This window comes from Dermacentor silvarum, chromosome 5 (genome assembly GCF_013339745.2).
Source record: "Dermacentor silvarum isolate Dsil-2018 chromosome 5, BIME_Dsil_1.4, whole genome shotgun sequence".
Classification (NCBI taxonomy): Eukaryota; Metazoa; Arthropoda; class Arachnida; order Ixodida; family Ixodidae; genus Dermacentor; species Dermacentor silvarum.
This window is the reverse complement of record NC_051158.1, coordinates 20,950,999-20,978,356: the sequence shown is the minus strand read 5'-3', so window position 1 is coordinate 20,978,356 and position 27,358 is coordinate 20,950,999. Positions and strand designations below refer to the sequence as shown.

The window sequence follows — 27,358 nt, the reverse complement described above, 5'->3', positions numbered from 1 at the left end:
TATTCCTCCTCGGTAACAAATTAAGTTATAATGTAAATAAACCCCCTTCAACATATTTTACATCTGCAGATAATAACTGGCTCATAACACCATGATCGAAACCGACGCACAGTGAACCCCCAGACCTTGTCGTCTCTCCTCCAAATTTGGCAGCCCCGCCAGTACAGTTAGCGTTCCATAAAACTGCACAGCCAAGCTCGGGTTGTTGCATTTTAATAAATAGTGCTCTTGCACAATAATACACAAAGAAAATAAAGTGGCATTTTACTTGCTGTTTTACAGCAGAGTGTTGATTAGGCAACTGTCGGAATGCTGCTTGCCAGACACACCTTCAAGGCATCTCTGCTACTCCAGAAAGATACCCACTCCAAAGCTACTGCTTCCTGGCATTACCATGCATAGATCAGCATTGCAATGCTAGTTATTCCTCTAGGAAATAGTAACATACTACATATGGCCAGAGGTGGCAAAGGCCCTAGCATACAAGGAAAGCCAATGTGACACCAAAATCACAGAAAATATTGAAGCCAGTAACAAACGCATTTTAGTTAGGCCTGACTTGATCTTTGTTTATTTTCATCGGCGACAGTACACAAGCTCCGAGCGACTGACATAGTATACTGCCGTGAGCGGAAAGTTGTTTGGAGGAAGCTCCAAATAGCAACTGAAAAATGCATCAGTTGGGAGTGCATTGACGACAATACGTGCTCGTGGTCCGGGTGCAATTTGCAAGATCTTGTCTTGACAGTCAGCGTGGTCTTAGCTCCCACAGCTCCTGCAAACAAAAGTGCAAAAAAAAAAAACGCAACTGTTAAAAGGATAACTGACAGATAAACTCGAAGTTGTAAAAACTTTACCATACATTTCTCGCACATAAAAGGATGACAGCGAGTACAAAAGTCTGGGAAAAAATTATGTATTTAATGAAGTTTCCCGCTGAACTGAGCTCCAATACAAAAGGGCACACCCGATTTGTTCAGATAATCATTAGTGCAGACATGCAAGTTTGAATCTCGCTGTCTGCTAACGGCAACACATTTTCCGTGATGAAGAATCTATCTCGTTGCACCTTTTCCAATTTCTGCAAAAAAAAAAAAAAAAACTGGCACTGAACATGAGCATTATGTTCTCTCTCATGTCGCCACAACACTTACATTCGTGGCATCAATGTCAGCTCGTCACTCTGTTGCTCGTAGAATAAATTCCACCCGTTTTCTCTCTGGGGATTAACGAAAAATTCGTTTGTGGGCTTCTACGTGCCATAACCATGATCTGATTATGAGCAAGTGCACAGTGGGGGACTTGGGATTAATTTTGACCACCTGGGTTTTTCGACATGCACATTATGCATGGTACATGGGCATTCTTCCATTGTGCCTCCATATGAAATGCAGCTGCTGTGGAACATCATAGCCACTATGCTATACCGTGGCACTAGGGACGCTTGAGGTTCAAAACGAGAGGTCAGAAACTAGTACGGTTCAAGAAATGAGCGAGGGAACAGAAAATGGTAGGCTTTAATAACAGAGAAAGATGGCAGTACAGACTAGACAGCAATCACTGATTTACAATATGAAATTAAGAAGTGGAGTTTGGAAGGTCACATATTACACTGAAAAGAAAAGTGTACAATCATTGCATTCTACCGGTGCTAACATATGGGGCAGAAACTTGAAGGTTAACAAAAAAGCTCAAGAACAAGTTAAGCACCGCATGAAGAGTGATGGAATGAAAAATGCTATAGGTCCAACGAGACAGAAAGTGAGCGGTGTGGATCAGAGAGCAAACCGGGATAGCCAATATTTTAGTTGACATTAAGAGGAAAAAATGAAGCTGGGCAGGCCATGTAATGCGTAGGATGGATAACCGGTGGACCATCAGGGTTACAGAATGGATACCAAGAGAAGGGAAGCGCAGTCGAGGCCGGCAGAAAGCTAGGCGGGGTGATGAAGTTGGGAAACTTGCAGGTGCAAGTTGGAATCAGCTAGCACAAGACAGGGGTAATTGGAGATCACAGGGAGAGGCCTTCGTCCTGCAGTGGACATAAATATAGGCCGATGATGATGATAATACGCAGAGCGGATAACCAATGTTCTAGTACAGTAACAAAATGGGTGCCAAGGAATAAGAAACACAGTCAAGGACAGCGGAGGTTAGGCGGTGCGATTAAATGAGAAAATTTGCAGAAATGGGATGGGGTCAGCTGACGCTAAAGAGAACTTGCTGGGAGAGGCCTTCGTTCTGCATTGAGCATCAAAATAGACTGATGATTACTAAAACTGAAAGCTTCAGAACTACACCAGGAGAAAAGATATCTAACATGCCTGATGTGCTCTTGGTATTATTTCTCTTAATGGATCACTGGGGCAAGTCTCGCAAGTCTCACCAGATATGAGTCTCTACTGTAGCTGCCAAAATATTGCGGCACGCTCGAAAGGTCGACGGCGTGAACTTTCCAGCCAAGCTGTCGCAATTTTTCCAACCACTGCATGAAGTGGATGTGAGATGGACTTGCAGCATCAAGGTCCTCTAGGGTAAAGTTCACCCTGGAAAAGAAAAAAAGAGAGAGAGCAATAGTATTTGCATTCTTGTGTACAGGTCTGAAAAAACAAAGTCGTTACCTTTTACTTCAACTACATCTCTGCTTAAACAGAAAGTTAAAAAAAAATAATTTCAGTTGAATGCTGCTTCGTGTGTTGCATGCTACAATAATAAACCATAGTACTGGTGGCTTACAGGGGTGCTGCAATGAATAATGCCCCCAAAATATGATGAAATGATACGCCCAGGCTTTTAAATGCCATTAACATGCTGTACTTCTCTCAGAAAACTAAAAACTAAAGGCATACATATTAATTACAGTTAGGGCCGTATTTTGTAACAACTTGTTGCATTCTGCACTCTTTTCGCCCTTTGCAATTGCCCCATAGTGGGTAGGAGCAATGTGACAGGAAACAACAACAACAACACTCTCGACGCCAAATCGTGTATAAAATTAGGGTGTACCCCCGCCATCGACGTCTAAAAAGGAACGCCGTGCAAGTTTACAACGTGCACGACAACATGCGGATGAATACCTAGGTAAAAACATTTCGCCAAAGCGACTACAATGCTTTCACATTCCCACATGTAATCAGTCATAGTGGCTGGGATTCGGTGTCTGCCGAATTTTTTTTAAATCAGTGCTTTAACTGGGATGTCAAGATGGGGCTACTTAGGTGCTAAGGTTAACTACGTTAAAGCCCTATGTTTTTTTGACTAGAGTATTAGTACATTTGGTAAAGCAACAGTGTGCTCGATTCAGTGGCTTCCAACACAGCCGTTCACCAATACAATAGCGCATATAAGACTGACAAGGCTTAACGTTGCAAAGCAAAACCTGGGCTTTGAGAGATGTCATTGTGGAAGTCTCTGGTCTAACTCCTGACCCCTTCAGCAATCCTTTAACGTGCCTCGAAATCTCGGTAGATGAGCCTTCTTGGGTTTTGCTGCTATCGGTATGGCAATCGCCACGCGTGGGGATCAAACCTATCACCTCACAGTCGGCAAGAAAGCGGCAGAGCCACAGTGGCAAGAGAGCACACAGGTGACAGAGTCTAACCTTTTTTCCAGAGCAATGTAGACCGTCTGGTCACCCCTGGTGACGGTCTTGAGCAGCAGTTCGAAGAGGCAGTCAGTCAGGTGGTCATCGTACACCACTGCAACCAGAACAGATGAGCCCCACTGCGAGTGACCGCAAGAAGAATGGAGATAAATGCGTGAGCAGGAGATACCCACTGCAGCAAATAATAGTTCAACCTGGACATACAAAATTATCGGATATATATATATATATATATATACGAACTAAATCTAAAATTCGGCTTGCCATGGTTCACTTCAGGGAGTAGTCTACTGCCATAATGAAACCGAAAAAGAACTCAAGATCCGAGACAATATCGGTTCCATTGAAGTGAAAATTTGTTCACGTGACAGCTTGAAGTATCCACATTCATCTAGTATATATTCTGGTAGCAAATATGTCCTGTTCGCGAGAAGAGCTGTTCTCAAAATTTATTATTAATTTTCTTTCCGCCAATATCAGCGCGTATGCTAAAACGAATACAGATATAATGAAGGCATTTTCATGATTATAACCAAGTTGTACTGTACAGTGATATGCGCTTGAAGTGCTTCCAACCATGATTACCATATTTACTTGTTTAGGATAATGCATCCCTTGTTTTAAAATTCCAAAGTGTGAAAAAAAAGATATATATATATATATATATATATATATATATATATATATATATATATACATTATACATATACACTGAAGCAGAAGTTGGATTTTGACTGCATGGCATTTGGTATCAGTTAATTCCATTGCTAAAAGTATTAAGGTTGCAGGAGCATCTAACAGCATGTGCAGTACTGAAGATGCCCCTACTTGAAGGGGGGGAGTGTACTGATGCAGTAACAAGCTCCAGTAACGACTGGAGCGATATCAGGAGTGGGAGCAATGAAGGACAAAGAGGAACTTGGTCAGTAGCGCTGAATCTTGAATAAATGTGAGCATAGTGTGCAGTCAGCTTTTTCTATTATTCGGTACGCCATTCGCAACGACATCTATGGTTTTAGTGGGTAGCCATAGGCCCGACTAGTGTAAGAGCCACACCCAACCAAGGTTCTGTAAAACAAGAGTGTGGTTCTTACATGAGTATGTACGGTATTAGTGGGTGCCTGATAACTGTCACAATTGTTCCAACAAACTTGAATGGGATGATTACGTACCGTCAGCGGCCAGAAAGATTCCCGCTTTCTCAAAGTCGTCCGAGTCTTCCGCAGACCAGGCAAAGGCACCTTCTGGAGTCTGCATTTGTGGCGGTCCTTTTGTCCAATCCAAACACCTGACCTTCGTCGGGCACTGCCTCACGTAGAGAGCGTCGTAGAAGTCTTCGTTCTGGTCCAGGTTTCTTTGACACAGATGCAGAACTTCATCCCAGACATCTAGAGAAAAACATTAGGAATTGAAACACACTCACCAGCTAAAGAAATATTGACCATCCATCCAAAACAGTATTAAAGGAGTGCCGGTAAAAGGATAACACCAAGCAAGAATGAAGGTTGGAAAAGACATTTTACTTTGATACTGAAGTTGGTCTCCAAACACCGAGCCCCGGCATCATCAACGTTATCATGACGTCATGACACAGCGACATTTGCCGACACTGTGCAACAATAAGACTAGGAATCAGGACATTGCTCATAAAAGAAATAAAAAAAGACTGCTGTGCACATTTATTCTGGCTCCACTCGCAGAAACAGAGTGAGCTGATGTATCATGAGCTCCAGACGCAATGATCTCCTGGATACCGAATCTTCTTTGCAGAAACAAGAAATATACTAGTAACTTATTTAGGGTGCTCCAACGCCTGCCAATGTTTTTTTCTATAGTTTAGAGGGCTTGGATGCCCCATTTGAAATCCCCTTCCGAAAAAACAGAGAGAAAAAAAAAGTATTACAAGTTGAAAATATCATGAAAGCACTCCTTTAACGTATCACTCCTGGGATATTGTTATGAAAAGAAAACACAAATTCACGAGTGTTTCTTTGAGTAGCGGATATCTGCATAAACGTTTTTAGACCATTTTGCTCAGTTACTGTGGCTTTTCGCTGCTCAGTAGAATGTTGGGAGTTCTAATCCCGACTGCAGTGGCCGCATTCTGATGGGGGTAAAATGCCAAGAACTCTCGCACACGAAGCTTCAGCTGGACATTAAAGAGACACCCAAGAAACAAATAATTTGAGCTTTATCAATACATTACCCGTCTACAATACAAGAAAAGCCACTGTTACCACAAGAAGAAGCTTATAGTAAGCCATGAAAGACACAAAATTGAAAGACGAACGGCGACGCGTCATTTAAGTTCCCGCACCAGCTTGCTGTGACGTCACAGATTGTGACGGCATATCTGTGACGGCATTTGCTTGGGTCCAGTTAACTTTTTTTCCTACGTGAAGATGGGCTATTATTGAGGTCTAAAGGAACCAAGGACTGGACTTAGCAAGATCCAAGAACTTTCACTGCACACAATGGCCTAAATATGGAAAGATGCTTTGAAATATGTGGGGTCACACGTGTGACGAACCAGGGGTGGAGTCCTAGCGTGAAATTTTAAAACATGAAACATCGGCCCTCATTTTGACTTCTAATGATCAACATATTTTTGCAAGGATAAAAAATAGAGTTAATAGTTCATCAGATTAAACTGATCTTATGTTTCTTTTAGTTTATTTTAGTAAGAATTTTTCAATATGGCATCTCTCACAGACGACCATTGTGTTTCTTCTGGATGTTACCATTGACCTAAATATCTACTGCCCCAAATTGAAATATGTTGGCTTATAGAAAGAAAAAAAAATGACAGGCCTCAACTTAACAAAATGTATGCTATTGTATCCTCACTTTTTACTCAAGTGTCTTCTGATTAGTAAAGCATGCTCCACACTTTATGAAATGGCATAGGTTAGCACTTGAAAGCGGAAACACAAGGGACGAACAAAATGACAGTGCTTTGTTCTGTCATTCTAGCAGTAATTACGAAACTTAGTAAACACCAATTACGCTAAGAACAAGCTCCTCACAGCTTAAGAAAACATGAAAGCGGCTTACACATAACTAGCTAGCTTTTTTTTTACCCCAGTCATAAAAATTTCTGCCGTTGTCACCATCACAAAAGGATCCTTCATGCAAAGATGCCTTGCGGACGCACGCACCGGTGCAGAAGACGTAGTCGGCGAACGTGGCGGCCACAATGCCGCACAGTCCGACGCCGCTTCCCAGTTCGACGACCCCTTTTCCTAGCAAGAGCTCCTTTCCGCGGTGCAGCAGGAAGTCCGACATCACCAATGCAGCCTTCCACACCTGGGCAACGAAAGTAATCAATAATGCTGATAATGATGGATAGATATACGGAGATTACTGATGGAGATGATGGCGATAGACTTTACCACCCATGAAATACAGGAACGTGTCGGAGATGTAGGTGGGGAGAGTGACACCGGTGGTGACATTTTCTTGAGCCATGTTCAACGACATGCATTAAAGTTTTAATTTTTTGAGCTGCACGGGTCTCTCTCTCTCTTTCTCTCCCTCTCTATATATATATAAATTCAATAATCAACTGTGGAAGTCGCATTCTGATGGGGGTGAAATGCAAGAATGCTCGTGTACTAAGTTGAAGAACTCGTAAGGTCAAAATTAATCCGGAGCCCTTCGCTATGGCATCTCTCACAGCCCCAGCGCTGCTTGACCCGTGAATTAGCCAATCATATTTACATCAGCAGCTGAGCAGAACATATTCATTGCAATAAGAATTCCACGCATACTGGTCGAACACAACACCACAAGGTGTCACCACCAGTACAGCTGCTCCTGCCTACATTTCCAGTATTCTGCAATTATTGTATATGCACTGAGTTATCTCTTTAAGTGGAGGAAGACATTTTATAAATCTTTTACAGCAGATAGCACAATCCTGTCACATCAGCTAGATTACTTACAGAAGCAGCCACAACACGCCCCAAAAATTGCAGCGTGATGGTAGCTAATTAACACTGTTTCGCTAATTGACTTTGAAACGATTCATTTCAAGGCACAGGTCCCAACAGCGGAACAGAAACCGACAAGTAACCGAGGCCATATCTATTCAGCAGAAGTCCTGCACCTTGCGCAAGTTTTGAGAAATACGTTTTTAAATTCTGCGGAGAAATGCACCACCATTCCCGTTAACACTTATCAGCACTTCCACAGAAATGTCTGCAGCCTCACCTGTAGTCCGACAGTGGGCAACGTTGTTGCGGGACAGTGATCTGGGAACCAAGAAATAATAGCATCATAAAGCAATTGGCAACTTTTAAATTCATAAGCTGCAGTTTGCAGTCACATACAGGCACATGAGAGCAGCATGGCCCATTTACGCAGGCTGCAGTGGGAAAACTAATTGAAAACCGGTTTGACAAAATCTGGTATGTTTACAGTTAAATCTCGATACAACGAAGTCGGTAAAATCGGCAATTTGCTCTGTTATATCAAAATTTTGTTATATTGAAATTTGACCTTTTATGCAAGCGAGTACAGTCGCTGGTGGATATTTCTTACACGGAAGGGGCCGCAATATTTTCCTAATTACATTCGGTAATTGAAAAGAAAAAAGCAAATTTGTATGAGAAAAAAAATTGTTGAAATTTAGAGTTTGCAACGAAAGATACAGCTTCTTGTCATGTCGACGACATCTTCACATTGGCAGCATGAAGCAAAGCCAGCCACGCTTTCGTGTCCACTCCGACCACATAGCTGATAGTGGGACGGCGCTATCATGAAAAGCGCCGGCAACGGGGAGCGAGTGCTTTGTCTGCCTCTCACTTCAACGCGTCTCCGAGACTTGATGTTACGTAACCTACAGTACTAAATGTGTGGGAAGACAGCGCACAGGATATCACGCACCATCTCGGTACGCCCACTCTTTGCACACGCGGCGGATTACTTCTAAACAGGGCGCGCAGTGTGTATGCGTTAGCTGCACTGACAGCCATGCAATGCCGTGCTAGAATATGAGAGTGGCAACCTGCCCCCTCGTGCGTGCGCTTGATCGCCCACTATCGCGAGGAAACTACCCCTCCTCCCTTTCTCGCACAGGAAGACGGCGCTCATCAAACCACCATCATTCTAGGACACCATCCTTCTCGGCCTTCCTTGCACGCTTTCACATGCACCCAAACCACACAGTGCGCGGAGCGTGACAGGATATCATCGCACTTCGACTTTTTACGGAACATGATGCTGCTCCTCTTCGGCGGTTGCTCCTGGTCGTGCGGCGCGTGATTTGAGAGATGCGTTTGCCAGCAGCCGCTTATAATTCAACCATTTGACCATCTGCGTCTGCGGAAGTTTACATTTAGTGTCTTGGTATTCCTTAGCGGCGGAAGCAAAATTTCGTTATATTGATATCGTGAATAAACACATTCGTTATATTGAAGTTCTAAATACATGGTGTTCTATGGACAAGAAGTTATAAAAAGTTAAACTTCAATATATAGAGAATTTCGTTTTATTGAAGTTCGTTATATCAAGGTTTAACTTATATACTTATGCGCCACTAATTAAGCAACCTCAACTACATGACAAACTGGTCGTTCATGGAGTTTTAGATTAAGATAAGCAAGCATTGGGGCTGCCTTGCGCTCACGTACATCTGCGGTGGCGTACTGAACCAGGAAAACATTATAGGTCTTTTTATAGGTCCGTGTCCCCAAATGCAAGGCTTCAGTACTCGCCGCATCGTCAACATGTCGTCACCAGTTTCTTAACATATAAAACCACCATGAAAGGCCTAATAAAAGAAATACCTTTTCATAAAAGATAACTCTGCAGTTCCCAACACATCTACGCTACAGTGAGTTTGATAATTCACAATCCTTACTTAAACAAGAGAAACTAAACTCCCAGCATATAGCAACATTTTGATATATTGGAAGCAAAGTTTAAGCTGTGGATAGTTTACAAAACCAATTACTAATTGATTAATTACTGTTCTAATTAGATTTTTACAGAAATAATATTTTATTGTTTTTCACAAATGCCTTTTCCATGCTCAGAAGTAAAGGTGAACAAGTTTTATTTTTCTTAGATGTGGAACTGCATTTAGGCATTACAGGAATAATTTACACGTGAAGGACCTCTGTTGACGTTAAGCAAAAAATGTACACGTGTATGCTCAGGTTGTGATTGAAACTGGGCTGAAATAATCCAAATGTCAAGAAAGTTTGTCCTCTGGTAGGGCATGCTTGCTGTGAATCTGCATTATGATCAGCAGTTCGTCGCCCTCAATTACCGGAGAAGGATGACGTCAATACCAACTGTGAAATGCTACAGCAAGATCGAAGGTCATGGCAGAACCTGCCGCGTTCAATTATTTCAACATTCAACCCCCACTGTGGCTTTTTTTTTTTTAAGGCTTGTGTTGACTAGTTTAGCCTCAGTTTGCTTCTAGCAAGTTATCGTTCATGGCATGAGTAATGTGACCTCTTTGTGCCAGCGCTGTTTATTTTGAGCTGAACACCCCCAGGACAGAGGCACACGTCCAAAACTCTCTAACATACACCACTGGTTTAGTTCAGTATGAATAACTCAGCAACACATGAGAACTTCGAAGGAATGTTTGAAAGCTGGAGTGCCAAGCCATCAGACGTTAGTCCAGTGCCAAGACTCAGACAAAGAGCTGTTTGTAAACAAAGTTGATCTTTCTCTGCAATTACTTTTTTCACAAACGTACAATGGCATTTGACACATCTGGAAAACTTCAGAGCTTCATGCTTAGTCAAGCAGACGCATGAGCCGTCTTTCCTGTTTAATAAATGCGCGACACAAAGGGCAACGTGCCACTAATGTCAGGGTTCAGCGTTTGCAGCTAAAGCGCAGTGGAGCGTCGTCGCTTTATCAGTGAAATATCACTCGTGCGCACTTAGGAGCCAGGCTTTCGGCATCATTATATCTACGTCAAGAAATTCCAGCAACATGACCGGACGAGCGCCCTGACTGGGATCGATGGAATGTAATGCGTCAATGCCTCCTTTTAAAGACATCCGAGGTCTCCAAATAAAGATTGGCAGCCGTGAACTCACTAGAAAAAAGAAAGAAAACACCCACTACAGTGAAAACTCATTATAAAAAAAGTCACGTTCGACATCAAAATACAAAAATCAAAGTGAAATTGCGGGGTTTAACATCCTCAACCTGCACAGTGCGATATGAGGGATGAGGGTCTATGAGGGTCTCCGGATTAATTCTGAGCACATGGATTTCTGAATGTGAAGTAGACGAGCGCATCCTTGCATTCCATCTTCTGGCTTCACTTTTCTCTTTCAACACGCAAACAACGAAAATGAGACACAGTAGAATGAGTCTGCGAATCTTGAACAAGCAAGCAAAAAAAAAAAAAAAGACAGAGAGAAAAAAAAAAGTACTAGCCCAGTTCACTGCACTCTTTCTCGACTAAGCACGATCCCTTCCTGCTGTCTTGAAAACATGTCTCCAAAACGACAAGTGGTACAAAAAAAGGACAGCTGTGCTGACACCGCGAGCGTCTGAAGACAAAAAGAAAGAAAGAATGGCTAAGCCTATTAACAATAGGAAGAGGCCTCACAATTGAAAGCAGCGGGCTACAACTCAAAGGCGAGGAAGGAAGAGGACAGGTCCACGGGGAGAGAGAGAGAGAGAGAGTGAGCATCAAGTAACAGCTGCGAGCAATGCGCTGTCAAACGTGGCAGTAGCAGATGTGCGGGCGAATCGACAATCTGGCTGGCTCTAAAAACGTCTGGCCTAGCCCCAAAGCGTGCAATTACTTTGCATGTCCCTTGAACAGACCTGATGCGAGTGCAGGCATGCACTATTATTGTGAGTGCCACGAAGTACACACGGTATGTGCAAACCCAAACATAGTGCTGCATCTTTCATTAGCATTCACTTCTGTGGAGCCGACGTGAACATTTTTTGTAGCATCCACATGTGCCTGTGGCAGATGTTGCGCAGTGCAACCAGCAAAATGTTCATTGATGTGGTAGCACATTGGCATGCTTTGTAAATGTCAACGTGCGGCCATAATTAAAGAAAAAGGTTTCAGAGAACAGACTTCTGACAGAAAGCGAAATTCATTTATCAATGCAGATATCCTGGAATCAAAAGGCAAGTGGCTACATTTCCGTATGACTACCGCATTTGTAAGCTATCTCCCCGGCTGACGGGAAAATTCGCAAGAAAATTGGACTTTCTCGTTACTTCTGCATTCTGAATACTTTTGTGGCTGACTGTACCTATTTTACATTGTTTAATAAAACTGATTTCCTTCCGCTTTCTCCATATACTTCATACGAATACTATCGCATGAGGTCGTCACGTCACCATTTTCTGCCTTGGCTCTCTGAAAGCTTTCTACAATGGTAGAACTAAGCTTCGAGCTGGTCCACCCACCAGACCGATACTACAGTACGCAGACCACGTGAGACACTTGCGTAAGTGCAATGTGGATTAATTAGAAAAAAGCCTAATAAAAATGTGTCCGCATCATCTTCAACAAGGATTACAAAGCTGACTCAGCAACAAACCTTATGAGACGATGCAGCATACAGACACTGCAGCTGTGCTGTCAAACTTGTGGGAAAAGTAACCTATGTTTTTACTGCTTAAAATACTAATACAGTTAATGTTCGAGCCCTAACGAGCATTTATGACACAGAGAACATCGCCGTGTTGCGTACTGCAATCGCACATATATTGCTCTGTATAGGTGCGTCTTGTATGTGTGTGTCATGGCAGTTAAAGGGCTGTCTGCATGATTATTTATTCTAGTTGACTTTTCCAGCATCTCTAGTTATGGCGTTTCCCACTCATGTTCTTTTATTTTCTTTACGTCACTTTTATTGTAACTTTCATCGCTCCTGTCTATTACCCTGTGTCTTTGCCACGACCGTGGGACAGTTCAGGCGTTCACTGGAAAGTGAGACAGTTACAATGCCTGCAGCCTTTCATTTCCTTCCCCCTGATGTGTCCTTCTCTACATAATATACTACTACTACTAGTGCTGATTCTGCAGTGGTCAAGCAGTCAGTACAAATAAGGTTATACGAAGCCTGCTGTTAGGTACAAGTAATGACATGGCATGAAATTATTAGCAAGAAAAAGCACTGCAAACAAACTGTTCTCACCTAAGAGTACTTGTACGTTCCTGCGAGCCCTAGACAGTTCAAGGTCTCCGTCTTCGTCCAACGTCAAGCGACCAGGGTCAACCACTTTGATGTCCACGTCCCACTCGACGGGCAGCCGTGATTGAGTCACTGAAATACAATTTTTTGTCGCTGTCAGTTACTCGCATGATTCTGATGAATGACATAGCAGGGGTGTGAGCATCGTAAGTTTCTGAGGACCAAGTCGAATAGCGAGAGAAGCGAATTCAATTGAATACTTTTCGAATAATGAACAGCCATTTTCATCATTAGTGCAAAGCGATCTTCACACTTAGCATATCAATGTTAGCAAGTTTCTGTCATTATATTGTCCGTTATGAAGTGTTATTAAAAGCACAAATGAAAAATTAGGAGCAGATAAGCAGTTTATTCGCATCCAAAGGACTTAATATTATTGGTGACTGTGAACGGTATTTGTTTAGTCAGAAAGGTATGGCTCTCTAAGCAATGTAGTGTCATGCACTACGAGTCATTTCTTGTGTTTTACATCCACTGTGGCTGCTGGGATTAATTTTATTGTGCTGTTGCTGCAATTTTACACTTGAAAGCGCGCAGTTGGCCATTTGAAATATTAAAGAACTATTAGAAAAATATGCATATTTGAGAATAGTGACTATTTAATTCGAAGACTAAGTTGAATAGGGCAACATTTAATTCACTGTTTGAAGGTTTCGAATATTCACACACCCCAATGAGGTAGTTGAGAAAGCAACGCCAACGAAGCTCTTTAAGCCTCTGACAAAAGCACAATGTAATATAGGAAATAATGTTGAACATTCTTATAATAGAGAGTTTTAGAATAGGGGCCCCAAGGGGCCCGAAAGAGCTTTGCGGGTGTTAGCGTTGGGGCATGCAGGAGTGAAGAGTTTTAGAATAGGGCTTTGCGTTTGCAAATAGCGTCTTGCGCTTGCAGTGCCACTACGGTATCAAAGAGAAACTATTACAAATGTTAAGATAAACTATACCATTTTATGATAAGAAGAGTAATTTTGACTTTCGTGCCTTTGCGTTTAATAACATTTTAGAGGTTATTCTAATAACAGCAAGCGATTTGTTGCGCTTAATTTTGAGTAACCAACTTTACGTGCCTTCATGAGTCAAGCTAATCCATGTTAGGCCTACGAGCCATGAAATTGACAATCGAATTCGGAATCAGCGGTGTCTAATGAATCAATCTTCATTACACACGTTAGTTGAGAGAAAGCGATAACCGCAGTCACTTCTCCTAGCTTACGAACTTCACGCGTTACCACGAATCGAGCCTAGTTTGGCGCTCGGTGAGAGCCATTGCTTCAATGGGCGCCGCCATGTTTGTTGACGCAAAGCTTTTGGGGCCGCTATTGGGGCTCCCGCTAAATCGGTGAAATAGCATGCCCAACGCAAAACCCAAACGCAGTTTGCGTCTCGCGCATGCGCAGTGGCATCGACGCTATTTCTTTGGGGCCCCTATTCTAAAACTCTCTAATGAAGTCAAATCCAATACAAAAAGACCTTTGTTATACCCGATATTCGTTATAAGATGAGCACCCCCACAAGCACAGTAGCAGAAGTAGCTGGGACCATATTAGGCTTTCAGAGACAAAAACCTGTCAGGGTTAACCACCCCAGACCTTCACAGTGGGCTAGAAGCTTGGGGCAAGGTAAGGAGGGCTTGGGGGTTCTCGTTTAGTTCTCGTTATCTAATGGTTAATGAAATCCAAGCAGACCAGAGTTCTTGCTCTCTGACCCCACCCAAACATGGCCACCACAGGCTAGGTTAGAAGGGCACAACACTGGACCTCTTCGATTATCCATCCCTGACAGTCCCAGACGGCATGAGACAGTGTCATCAACCAATAAGTGTTGCATATGCAGCATCTCGTAAACAAAAACAGCATGAAGCAGAAACATTCGACACTCTGATTTGTGCAGCAAAACCAGCTGTCAAAGGGCTGAACTTTTCCAACTGTCAGCAAAGAATGCACAACCATCGATCTTCCTCGATCCCTTGGTATCTAATTGGTTACCTCATTTAAAAGTAACTTGTTTTTAGCTTTACGTATAGCACTCGTGCCTCTGGTGATGGATTAAGTGACAGAAAAGCATGCCATAACATATGCCAAATGCAATCCAAGAGTGGTATACAATTTCCCCCTGATGTGCAGGAAAATCCAACGTTGGACAGACTGGCTGCTGCCTTAATGAACAACCCAGTGAAGACACTTGCTAAAGTTAAAGCTAGATGAACTGGCATGCGTGCTTGCACACTGCAAGGACTACAAGCGCGTACTGCGGTTTCGTGGGATAAAGACTATTGGCAGGAGCAAGAACCAGACAGCACACAAACTAATGGAAGCCTACTACATAAAAGGTTAGTGCATGTAAAAGTGGTACAATCGTACAGCTGTATAACTCTGAGATGAGATTCTGTGACTTCTGGCCGTCCCGTTAGGCCTGACTGATGCCTTCTGGAGGGGTGACTATGTATATGTTTATTCTTAGATATGTGTCCAAAATGAATCAGTCGAAAAAGCCGTTTCGGCCACTGCGATTGTTTTCCTTCGTGTCCAATCCTTTCGCGCGCATCTCTTTAGTGGCAAATATGTCTCGCAGTGGGTACACTACATTTGCACATTGGCGTTATTCTTTTTCATAATTAACTCTGAAGTCATTACATAAAATTTGATATCAGACACAAAGTCAGGTCAGTTTAGGCACATTTCTTGCTGACAGCTTTCGGGAAAATTGACACTAACTTGAACTGGACCATTGTTTTGCCACAGGCAAGAAAAATAACTTGTGAAGCGTGTTTCGAATACCACGAGTTGACATGACAATCCGGAATATAGCTCATCAACATGCCAACCTACCACACCATGATATGCCTTCAGCTCTGTGTTAAGGCAGAGAAAATGTGCCTTTACGACGAGAAACATGGAGACACGGTTACTTTCTCCACGAACACGCTGCCTTCCGCATCTAATGGTGGCGCTTAAACAAAAGATGGGTTTTTCTCATTGGTAACATACCGGTCGATAACAGGAACCGACATGAAAAGTCATTGTGTCCCTAAGCTGCCTTTGGGTCTGAGCAGGCTACTGCTAGCTGATACGACCGATATCAAGCTGTTCTGAATGCGAAAGCTGTTGCTCCCCCTAAACATGCACCTACCAGACAACCGTAAACACCATCACAACCTGCACATACTAGGCCACGTATACCCAGACTTAGGGCTACGTGTACAAAATAAGCCACGGAGGCAAATGCTTGAGCAATGACGTCGGCCGCAGTCGCGGAACAGAATGGCTGTCTGCTGCACAAAGCTTCCAGTTGGAAAAAAAAAAAAGAAAGAACAAGGTGAGTTAGGCACCCTTATCCATCACATTGGGCGACAATGCAAGATCTGTCCTCGCCTCAGAATCGGGTACAATGAGACAGGCTCCCATGGGTACCTCCGTGTGCTTTGCGTACAAAAAGAAGTGTGTGACAACGTGTACGTTACAAGGCTGCTCATTCTTATGAGGAGTGCACCCAACACTACTCAGGAGTATAACATGGCTGCCGCTCGACACAAAGCCGGTAGCCAATAAGTCGTCTGTCACATGAACTAGCTCCTGTTCGATAGGTCATGCGCCGCTGGTAAAGTGGTTTTAAAAAAATGGGTCAGAGTAGCATGCACAAGACATCTGTTATTCAGATAATTATTGATTAACAACAAGAACAATAATGATGATAATGATTATGATGATGATGATAATAATAATAATAATAATGGGCAATTTTGCTTAAACATGCTGTGTAAAGGCCTGTAATGGCATTGCACAGGTGCCACAGCGCTGCCCATAAAGAATGGTGCCAGTGAAATTACATCGCTTCCAGACTGTGAGTGCTAATGTTGTTTTGCACTTTTTTCCTAGTCCGAGAAAATTTAAGATAAAAGGCGTGCTGTGAATGAAATGTTTCATTAGTTTTGCTTGTACATTGCAATTCTAAAAAATTCTGAGGAATAAATCAGTCAAGAATATAAGACCTGGTCTGAGCAACTTTTGCGGTTCGATAATATAACACCTAGCTTCCATACATAAACATTTAGCATACATACAAATGTAACCGAAACATCACAGCGAGGACAAAAATTCACCTCGTGTGTCCATTAATTGATATCGTAATAATAATAATAATAATAATAATAATAATAATAATAATAATAAGACAAAGCCAGGAAAACACACAAAACCTCACTTTCCTAAAGAATTATTAATTGGAGAGTAGAGTTATTGTTGTTGGCACATGCTTCATTAATGCTACAGCATTAAGGGCCCCCCGTGTTGCAGAAAATCCAGCGTTGGCGGCCAATAAAGTCATCCCTAACCACCCCGACCATACAGGCCCTCCCCATGGCGCAGAGGCGCTGGTGAAATGATTGAGTTTCTCAAAGTAAAATGCATCATAAAAATCGTAAAGTACGACTTAACCACAACCTACAGGTATGATAGCGTAGAATTGTAATTCTAATATACAAGAAAACATAATTCTATTAAGCGGAAACTCAAATACAAACCCCTATTCCAGCATTTCTACCATTCATACAGTGGCGCGCCCCGATCGGTATGCCTTGCTAAACCACCATCCAGATGGCGCTCCCCTCCTCGGTGGCGTAAAACGGCAGCGGCGAAGGTGCAGAAAAAAGAAAGTTGCAGTTGCCGGGAAGCCTGACAAGCATTCAGGGATCTTTGAATGCTATCGTGTTCCATTCTTAAAGGCGAAGCTTAAGCGTCCTCCAAATTATTGTCCTTGCCATGTTTGACATTTTCTACACACAGTAAAACGTGCCCAGGCTATCAATCTTGCATTTGACCTTCAACCAAATTGTACCGACCATGCACAAGGGAGTCAGACCTACTATCTTGAGCTCGGAAGCAGGAAACTCAAAACAAAGAGCCATCACAGTTGACTAATAACAACATTAAAGATCACCTCATTGTTGCTGTTGCTGCTGCATGTAGCATCAATGACCCCCATATTGTTCCTTTTCCAATCAACAATAGGCTTTGTCTTACTAAGAGCCTATACTTAGAAGTAAAAGCTATATTCTCACTGCATGCAAGCTAAATGCGTCAACAGAAGGAAGAACTAAGTTCCAGTACAGCCAAAGCACACACTGTCCTTTGGCATTTGCCAGTAAAATGCGAACTTGTAGTTTGTGAATTACATGTAATTAATTGCTTGTAATCAATCAAAATTTCCTGTATTTAAAAAATTGATTGACTACTTAATGTGTGTGGTAATATTGACTGTAATTCAATTTGTCATTTCGGAGTAACCAATTGCATCTAAACAGTTACTTTACTGACGAGACATGCTATAACGAGCAACGCAGCCTCTGAACACTTCAATTAGGCAGTAGCTACTGCAGAATGCCTGCTGTCATGCTACATAGAAGCCTCACAGAAGCACATTTTTGATGGACAAGCCTGCATGCAAATTATCGCTAGAACGAGTGACAAAAGTTTTGAGAAACAGCTGTCTGTTTCATTATATCTACAGTACTTGAGCAATGTTAACCGAAATTGCGAGGAAAGTACAGTATATATATATATATATATATAAATTTTTTTCATTGTTCAATTAGCTTCGTGGGGTAGTAAATTACCACTGTAATCAATTGCATTTTTTGTTAAAATAAATGTAATTGTAATCGGTCACTTTTCTTTTGTGTTAACATGTGCAAGTCCGGTAAAATGCAACTTGGAGAAGCCAAACACAAAGAACGGAAAACAGAACCTGTCCCGTTCTTCGTGTCCGTCTTGTGCCACGCGGGCAGTGTTAATGTCATTAAGAGTCCAAGACTTTAATTTAATGCAATTAGATCTAAAATCAATGCTACGTGCGCATTTATTGTGACATTAAATGTTATAATAACAAGCGCGGTAAATGCGGTTTCTTTGGCATTTGTAACATATCATCAAAAAAATATTTAGTGGGTGAAAGTTCATGCAATTCCACTAAACATTTTATGAGGCATATTTTATGTAGAAATAATTCAATTTCCTTCAGAAATGCATCTTTCAAGTGCACTCATAACTGCTAGCATTGTCAGTGAGAGTATTGCATTCAGTGGCCGAATCAGTTTGTGGGAATGCACTGTACTGCAACTGGCATTAAGTTTTCCTGGTATCATGCGAGTCTGTGTCGCACCGTGTGAATGGCATTAAACAATAAGAAGTTAATGTCATGTTTCTATTCCCAGACGGCAAAGGTGTTATTTGCGCCACAATGGCTTCTCCAAGTATCAACCAACTTGCCCCCCCCCCAACAAGTTTTATTGAAACCCGACAATTTCGGTGCGAGAAAAAATGTTGTGAAGAAGCGTGCTAAGTTTCAGCTGTTTCAGTCGAGAGTTTCTGAATCCGATGTCTTTCCAAGATGAGTCAGTACGTTTTACTAGTTGTACTAATTGTTGCTAATGGCAGAGAACACAACAGAAAAGTAGGAATATGCAAACATGTAAACCACTTGCTTACAGTGCACTTGACATTAAATACATATGAAAAGAAAGAACGATAACACAAAAAAAAAGAAAGCGTTGAGGAGCAAAAGACAGCTTTTTAATTTTTGCAAATGCAGCAAAGAGCCTCATGTTGCATTCAAGAGACGAAAGACTAAACAAAAGAAGCGTGCTTTACAATATCTTTTAAAGTATGGCCTCATTTATTACAACTGGAGTGAATACATGCCACAAAATGCATCAAGTTCTTTAGCAAGGAACTTAAACACATTCAGTAAACCCACTCATTTCAGGAACAGGCATGTTGTCACCAAGACAGACAAGAGGTTAGAGAGATTAGACAGATAATTAATAGATACATTGATAACTGGATAATAGATAGATAGATAGATAGATAGATAGATAGATAGATAGATAGATAGATAGATAGATAGATAGATAGATAGATAGATAGATAGATAGATAGGAGGAAAGGTAATGGCACATTAGTTTTATAGATAAGCCATGTCTTTGAACACTGATATCTTTTTCTATTCTGTGAGATGTGCAAGAAAAAGACCTGGCAATTCCTTGAAATCCCATACTTTCTTAGCGCTTCCCCCCCTCCCCTACAAATGCATACTTACCCACTCACAAGTCAATAAAATTTAACCTCTTTTTTACTTTTAAAAGGAGCAAGCTTCATCCAAGATCCAAGAATTAGCTTTAACTTCTTAACGGCTGTGACAAATTGTGAAAAAAAATTTTAGTAGTGCTAGAAAAGTTGCCGAAGGTCATTGTGTATTATTTTCTTGTTGAAATTACCAGAAACTGAACACATACACATGTGCAAAAATTGTCAAAAATTCATGACGAGCTAACTCATCATCTGCACCAGAGGACACTCGTGATGGCAAGTTATCTCAGCATCGACAGTTAAGGGCAGGGGGCTGCGGAAGTATATCTGATGTGTGGGGACGACCTCTGGGGGCTCATGTCGCATGATGTAGTTCACCTCTCTCTTTTATATATAATTACTATATTTAACTGCTTTTTATGAAAGAATACTTTATTAATAAAACACAAAAAGCGTGATTTATTTCAAGTGCGGTTAATTCTGGCGTTCGGCACTGTTTGGAAAATCTGCGGATTGTGGGTTAATTTACGTACGATATGTCTAAGAAATTTCATACGTTCTTCAAATGATAACTGTCACCTCATTCGGATTTTGAGGAGGCCAGAACTGAGCATGCAGGTGCGATGTTCGCAGGGTCTGCTGAGTTCTCCGAATACCCGCCTACTCCTTTAGTAAATCGCATTTTAAAGAAATCAAGCTTGTCGGACGCACCCCTGCTAAGCTTTTTCAACGACCACTGACAAAGCAGAGTGCAGAGAAGTGAAGGCTGCAACCTGGTAAAATCTTCGGAGATTTATTAGTGAGAACGCACATATTTCACAACCAATGAATGACCACTTCAAACGAACGGTTAACAAGGCTTCTAAAGAAAGAATACATGTCACCAACTATACGGACACATACATGCAGACATACCCCATATACACATATCAACCATATTAAAACGATGCACAAAATTAAAAACCCGCACTTTTCCTTCAACTTCGGGTCATACACAAGAATTTTTTATATATATACTGGACGGTGCGCCATCATGTCAAACAAAACGTGGCCAATTTCACAACCAATTTCAACTACGGTCATTCCGTATGGCCAGAACCAGAATAAAACGCAAATTTCAAGCTTCATGACTGATAGGTTAATGATTTAAATTGTGCTTTTTTAGGAACAGGCGTACACCGAAATTTGTTATCTTCTTGCTTTTCATGGGCTTGAATAGGGGCAAGGAAAAAGGGAGAGAACGAGAGACATCCTAAAGTTCGGGTGCTGAGATGTGCTCCTGCAAGGCCTCTTGACGTAGAAAAAGCACTGACAAAGAGAGTTTCAGAAGTCGCAAGCTTCCAGAAAATTTTGCTTCATGGCAAAAACAGGAAACAGACGCCGACAAAAGTGAATTTTTCCCCCCTAACCGACGTTACGGCCCCGCACGTACGGGAGCCTTTATTTATGAATTTTTTTTTTAGCTTTACTGTTGTTTTTTTTAGCCTTTTAGCCGTGTTCACCATTCTGAACAAGGCTCCCGTGTGGGGGCCTAAATGACAGCTAGGAAAAAAATATGTTCGCCTTGGTCGGCGTCTGTTTCCTGTTTTTGCCATTTGTCCTGATCAGATGAGATTTAGTCAGACCCTCGACTTCATGTTTGTGAACAAGGCTCCCGAGTGGGGGTCAGTGTGGAAAAAATCATGAGCCATTCCACTCAGTGAAGGTGGATGACCAGTGAAGCTGTATAGCACACGACACAGAGGTGAGACAGAAGGGGAGGCCGGGTATTGTCGTATGCGACCATAGCGGATCTTAGGCGTTATATCTCCCAGTGAACGCATCGACCGAGTACACCTACGGCAGTCCTCGCTCGGGGGCGGCGGCAGTGCCTCTTGCACTTGGACCCTTTCTGCACTATCACCAGGATCGGATCCCACTTTTTGCACGCGCACAGGAGAATTGTGCGGAAGCCTAGCCATAAACAGCTCCGCTGTAAAAAAAATTTTCACCTTGGTCGGCACCTGTTTCCTGTTTTCGCCCCGATTCTTCCCGATCAGACGAGATGTCAGTCAGAACAGCGGCTTCAAAATTTTGTTTCGTTTGTTGAATGAAGGCAGCACCCTTTAACTAGTCAAAGGAGTTGCTAGCCTCATGGGTGGTGGGAGGGAAGAAGAGGGAGGGGGGTTCGGAACAGCTCTGAGTGTGGGGGCATGTCCCCCCCCCCGGTTCCTGAGCCCCTGGTTAAGGGGTTAATCGAAGCATACATATCTACATCCTCTTACACACTCATGGCAATTCTCCTTCCTTAAACATGCCCCGTTTGGTATAGTACTATGCCGCTAATCCGACAGGTTCAGAAGGACCGAGGTATTTTTGTTATGTTTTTTTCAGGCAGAAAGAAGCGGTATGGTACTTGAGCGCAACCCGTGCATTTCCGACACGTGACACGGCTATAGACGGACAGCTCAAAAGACTACGCCAGCTGCTGCGCGTCCGCACTGTCAAAGAACTGCTCTTTCTGCGAGCAGCTGTGTGCACGTGCAACAACAACAAAAAAAAACATTTACAAGAATGTTTAATGGGAAAGAGCAAATGGCTGTGAGTGCTGCGCACTCGATCCCGTGCTCTCATTTTGCTCCTGCGTGTATCTCTCTTCATATGTACGTAACTAGTGGCGTGCATGTGTGCTTGGCCTCTGAGAGTGTCAACACGTAAGGGAGTGTCACCGATTTCGAAGGCCATGGTACATGTGACCCCCCCACTCAAATTTTCTTGTGATTCAGTACAGTACAGTCCTGCACGGTCTATCATGTGCTCTCACTTTGCCCCTGTGTGTATATCTCTTCATCGGCGCGTAACTAATGGCGCGCTTGTGTGCTTGGTCTCGGAGATTGTCAGCACGTGAGGGGGTGTTGCTGATTTCGAAGGCCATCATACACGTGACCCCCCCCCCCCCCCTAACTTTACTGTGATGCAGTAAAGCATAGTGCTGCACAGTTTATCAGGTGCTCTCATTTTGCTTCTGTGCGTAGATCTCTTCATTCGTGCCGAGCCAGTAGCATGCTTGTGTGCATGACTTCCGAGATCCTTAGCATGCGATGGCTGCGCAATCTCGGAGGCTGTATTATGTGTGAACCAAAAAACGAAAAAAAAAAAAAAAAAACTGCTCATTTGTCACTTTGCCAGCATTTTTTCACATCTTGTAGCCAATCCACGTTTCTTCGACGACTGTCTCGGTCAGATAATAACAGGGGATTTGAGACAAGATTGTTTTTGAGACGAACCTTTACAGCGGTGGGTGACATGAGAATTTACATGATAGATACACTAATCACTAATGATTATTAATTAGCAAAATTAGACTAATTAACTATTTATTACGCAATATTAGGGAATGCATACTGAAGTGATCCATCACTTGGAGCCTAACATATTGATAGAAAAAAAAGAAAAATGTTTTTTTTGGGGGGGCAAGTTGGTGTCAGTGCACTGTTCTCTGTACCTCGTCATTTTTGTGCTATAATTATTACTTATTCGTTATAGCTAGAAAAATTGTGCACAGCACTAGTTTCGAGAAACCCTTGTGCAAGATGTGCAGTTCCATTGCTGTTTCAGTTAACAGCGTTAAATATTTCAATGTTCCACAGTGTTTCATAATTGGAATGACAAAGCATTTTGCTGCATGCTTTGGGTACTTATTTCCCAAAACTGGACCCATGGGGAAAAGGTTGTGCTTTGAGTACTGGCTGACTTTAATTCTGCTAACAGGACATGCTGCTTAAAGTCATTAATTACCAATTGCTTAAGGAAATATAGTTAATTAAAGCATCGTAGAGTGCTGGCCAAATATTGATGTATGAAGCCACTATAAAGCTTGGTCAGCAAAAATTATCATTCTGTCACGAATCACCCATTTTGAATGAGGCAAGTTGTCGAAGAACCCCCGATATCCCCTTCGAGCGCCAATTCGTTCTGTCCATTGCAAATTTGGTTTCACTACACTTCTACCAAGCTCAGAATCATGAAAGATGTACAAATGCAGACCAGAATAAGAATTTTGAATTATTCGCGGTGTTTTGTCAAGTTTACAGAATGTTGACTCCATCTGATAATTCTCTTAAGGAATGAAGGTGCGTGAACTTCAACTGTTCCGAGTCAAGCATACTTGGAAAGCACCTATCCAGCCACTTGCAAAATATGCCTGATGTGCGCATATAGAGAAAAAAAGGATCTGAACCCCTACATGGCGACATAATGGCACCGAAAGCAAATACCCAGCTGTCTACATTCCAACTTCTTTCACTAAAGCATTTCGGACATGTTATTTGAATTTGCAGCAAAGGTCCAATCATGACATAGGCGCCTTTAAACATCATTATCTCCATCAGTGCTTTTTGCTTTATGATGCACTATCTTCGCATAACACTTGTACACACAATGCCTGAAGGAGTCATTTTGTGGGATTGCATGTGTAAATGAAAATTAAATTGCTGGGTTTAGCACCCCGAAATTGCACTATGTTTTTTGCGGGGGTAGCGGAGGGCTCCGGATTAGTTTTAATCACCAGGCGGGATTTAATGTGCACCAACACCATGTGCACCAACACCACAAGAGGCCTGCTGCAGCCTGGAATTGAACTTTCACCTCATGCTTAGCAGCCCACTGAGTCACCCCCATATTCTAGAATGCACCTCGACTTAACACTCCACCTCGACTCAAAAAAAGTAGATGGCAACGCTGCTCTTCGACAGCAGTGGTCACTGCATTTCATTGATACTTCACAGCAACTCTTGAGAATCGTAGTGCCTCCTTCAGTCAAGGGGTGGCACTGTGATCAACTTGGTGGAGTGGAGGCACAGCTTCGAGTCTAGGATCGTTTGAGAATACGAGGGCGAGCCACAGCAGTGGCAGGTGGGAATGAGTGTGTTCTACGAGGAAGAGAGCGCAGGATAAGTTTGGTTACAATGTAACCTAATAAAATTAGTAGTAGTTTCATGTTAAATATACCCTGGCATGCCGATGGCTCCAGCACATCAGCGATTGCATCCCTCGATAACCTATACTATCATAACTTCGCCTCGACTTTGTTGTCTTACACAGGATACATTCAGATAACCAGGAAGTCAGGGGGGGGGGAGGGGGAGTTCACCATTTTTTAAGGAGGGGCTCGGCCCTCCCTTGGCAGGTATACTGTAGCACTGCGGCACCTATTCGACAGGTGCCGGAGGTGATTTTTATTACCAGTGGTGCCTCATTTGAGCAAGCCTAACTCTCCAATTTTTCTATTAATGCTTCAATCGTGATTAATCAGTTGATGAGGCAAAATCCTGGCATCTTTCCTATGTGCTTCTATTCTTTGACCTATTTCACTGCCGAATCATGTGATTCAAAGCTCCACTGATATATATATGAGGGTTTGCACACTATACTGGTTGGCACCCTATGAGCCCCCTCCACGCCCTCCACTGATGGGAGACCTTAATCCCTGCAGATAACCGTTAAATGGAAACTAGTTAGTAAATTGTACTTCTGAAATTGTGAAACAGCCAGTCTTCGCATGTGATGAGGCTTATAATGCCAGGAAATTGACACAAGAATGAGATACAGGTGGCGACGTCAGCTTGAAGTTTGTGCACAAGCGTGACATCACTGATTTTAATTTAATTAAATGAAGGGATGTTATGTGCCAAAACTACAATCTGATTATAAAGCACGTCGTAGTGGGGGACTCCGGAAAATTTCGACCACCTGGGGTTCTTTAACGTGCACCTAAATCTAAGTACACGGGCGTTTTCGCATTTCGCCCCTGTCGAAATGCAGCCGCCGTGGCCGGGGTACTAACACCACTGATTTTGCTTGTCTACACGAGCATACAGTCGAACTCGGATATATAAAATCTGAAGGGGATCACAAAAAAAGTTCGATATATAGATAATTCGGTATATAAGATAAAAGTTTTATAGATGGCTTGCACTGACGTCATTGTAGCCGCCATGTTGGTGCACCGACACGATGATAAGCTGGGTTCGTAACGTCACGTGAAAGCTTTCAGTAAGATGGATTGGACTAGAGTGTACTGGACTGAAGTGCTCGTAGTCGCTATGTTGGTCCCCCAAAACGTTGATAAGGTGGATGCGCGACGTCACGTGAAAGCTATCATTGTCAATACAAAAATTTTCAAGGGGATTTTACAGCTGTTTGTTATATGCAATAATTCGTTATATGTGGGTTCGATACATCCGGGTTCGACTGTAGTTTATCAGTAAAATAGGTCTGCACTGAAGTATAAAGTCTCGTCTTGCCAACCAGTGAAAAGTTTGAAATCCGTGACGTCATACTGACATACGGGCGCTACTGCTGTGTTGGCGTAACATATACTGAAAAAATGATGAAGGAGCAAGTTTCGCTTACATTTTCTCTAGCAATACTCGACCTTTTCCTAGAAAACCGACTTCTGAAGTAGTAATTATTAATGTCCGTGTACTGACGTGTTGTCATGAGTCGTGTAATCGCTGGTACGTGAACATGGGAAGCTAAACAAGGTTTCAGTTGCTGCTAGTCAGAAGTATCTTAATCGCAACGGCCGTTTGGGCTGCACCTCAGCCAAAAAATTAAGATGTTAATTGATGTATGGATACGCTCGGTAATCGGCTCTAAGGAACTGACTAACGCTTTTACTGTTTGTATACGTGCGTAGCACAACACTCTGTTTCCCATTTCTGCTCTTTCTTTTTTCTTTTGTTTCTTCCCAGAGGGGTGCGTGTATGCGACTACCTTGTAGCCGGCTCCTCAAAGCTTGGGGCATCAGATCGAGCAGCGGGTCGTTGTCGTTCTTGACGATGTTGTCGGAGTCGACGTGGACTTCCGAGACTACAATCTCGTCGTCTTGCATGCTTCGAAAGAAGTTTTAGTCGAGCTGGTCATTTACGGGTTCGCGATAAGGCGCGCACACGGTCAGCATCTTTCACCCGACACAACATGCCGAAGCTCGCGGCGGAAAGCACATGCGCACGCCGCCATCAGCGAAACCAAACGGTCGCATGCTGTATGCGGCGCGGAGCCTCGCACACTGCTAGGGCAACTTTCGTATTAGAAAAAAGATAAGTTATAAGCTAAATCCTAAAAATAAAATTAATATACCGTCCTAATATATTCTTATCAAACAACATATATTATAAATAAGTTGTTATAACTATATTTTTACGTTAAAGATGGTAGTTTTGACATACGAAACCTTCAATTTTTTGCGCTTGTAAAGAGAACGTAAACTACATGTAGCTTGGCAGCGCGCGGCCGCTTGCCGCGGCTTTGTCATCGTGCTCGGCGCATTGTCCGAAGCTCTCGAACTAATTAAGCTTATTGGACCAAACGTCCCCGCAAGAGTGTGCACTGCAGACGGTGTCACAAACTGATGTACCCGTCTCGCAAAACCACCAAACTTCGCCAGATTTTTTTCAATTTTTTTTCTTTAACCGCGCTGTCACGTC

At 42.6% G+C, this 27,358-nt stretch overlaps 1 protein-coding gene across 1 annotated transcript; it reads right to left on the bottom strand.

Annotated features, from left to right (window-relative positions):
• Nucleotides 1–542: 542 nt before the first annotated feature.
• Nucleotides 543–27,131, bottom strand: LOC119453017 (methyltransferase-like protein 22). The gene is made up of 8 exons (XM_037714995.2): nucleotides 26,646–27,131; nucleotides 12,748–12,876; nucleotides 7,817–7,857; nucleotides 6,763–6,910; nucleotides 4,777–4,992; nucleotides 3,602–3,698; nucleotides 2,387–2,546; nucleotides 543–775 (listed from the first exon to the last, which is right to left on the bottom strand). The coding sequence occupies exons 1-8, from the start codon at nucleotides 26,761–26,763 to the stop codon at nucleotides 749–751; spliced, it is 936 nt and encodes a 311-aa protein (XP_037570923.1). The 5' UTR covers nucleotides 26,764–27,131; the 3' UTR covers nucleotides 543–748.
• Nucleotides 27,132–27,358: the final 227 nt, after the last annotated feature.

Bases quoted from the DNA above. Each gene is read 5' to 3' on its own strand.
- LOC119453017 (XM_037714995.2), bottom strand. From the start codon at position 26,763: ATGCAAGACGACGAGATTGTAGTCTCGGAAGTCCACGTCGACTCCGAC. The intron at 7,858-12,747 runs GTGAGAACAGTT...CTTGGTTCCCAG, and splicing joins GAACGTACAAGTACTCTTAG to ATCACTGTCCCGCAACAACG. The intron at 4,993-6,762 runs GTGCGTGCGTCC...GTTTTTCTCTAG, and splicing joins CGACTACGTCTTCTGCACCG to ATGTCTGGGATGAAGTTCTG.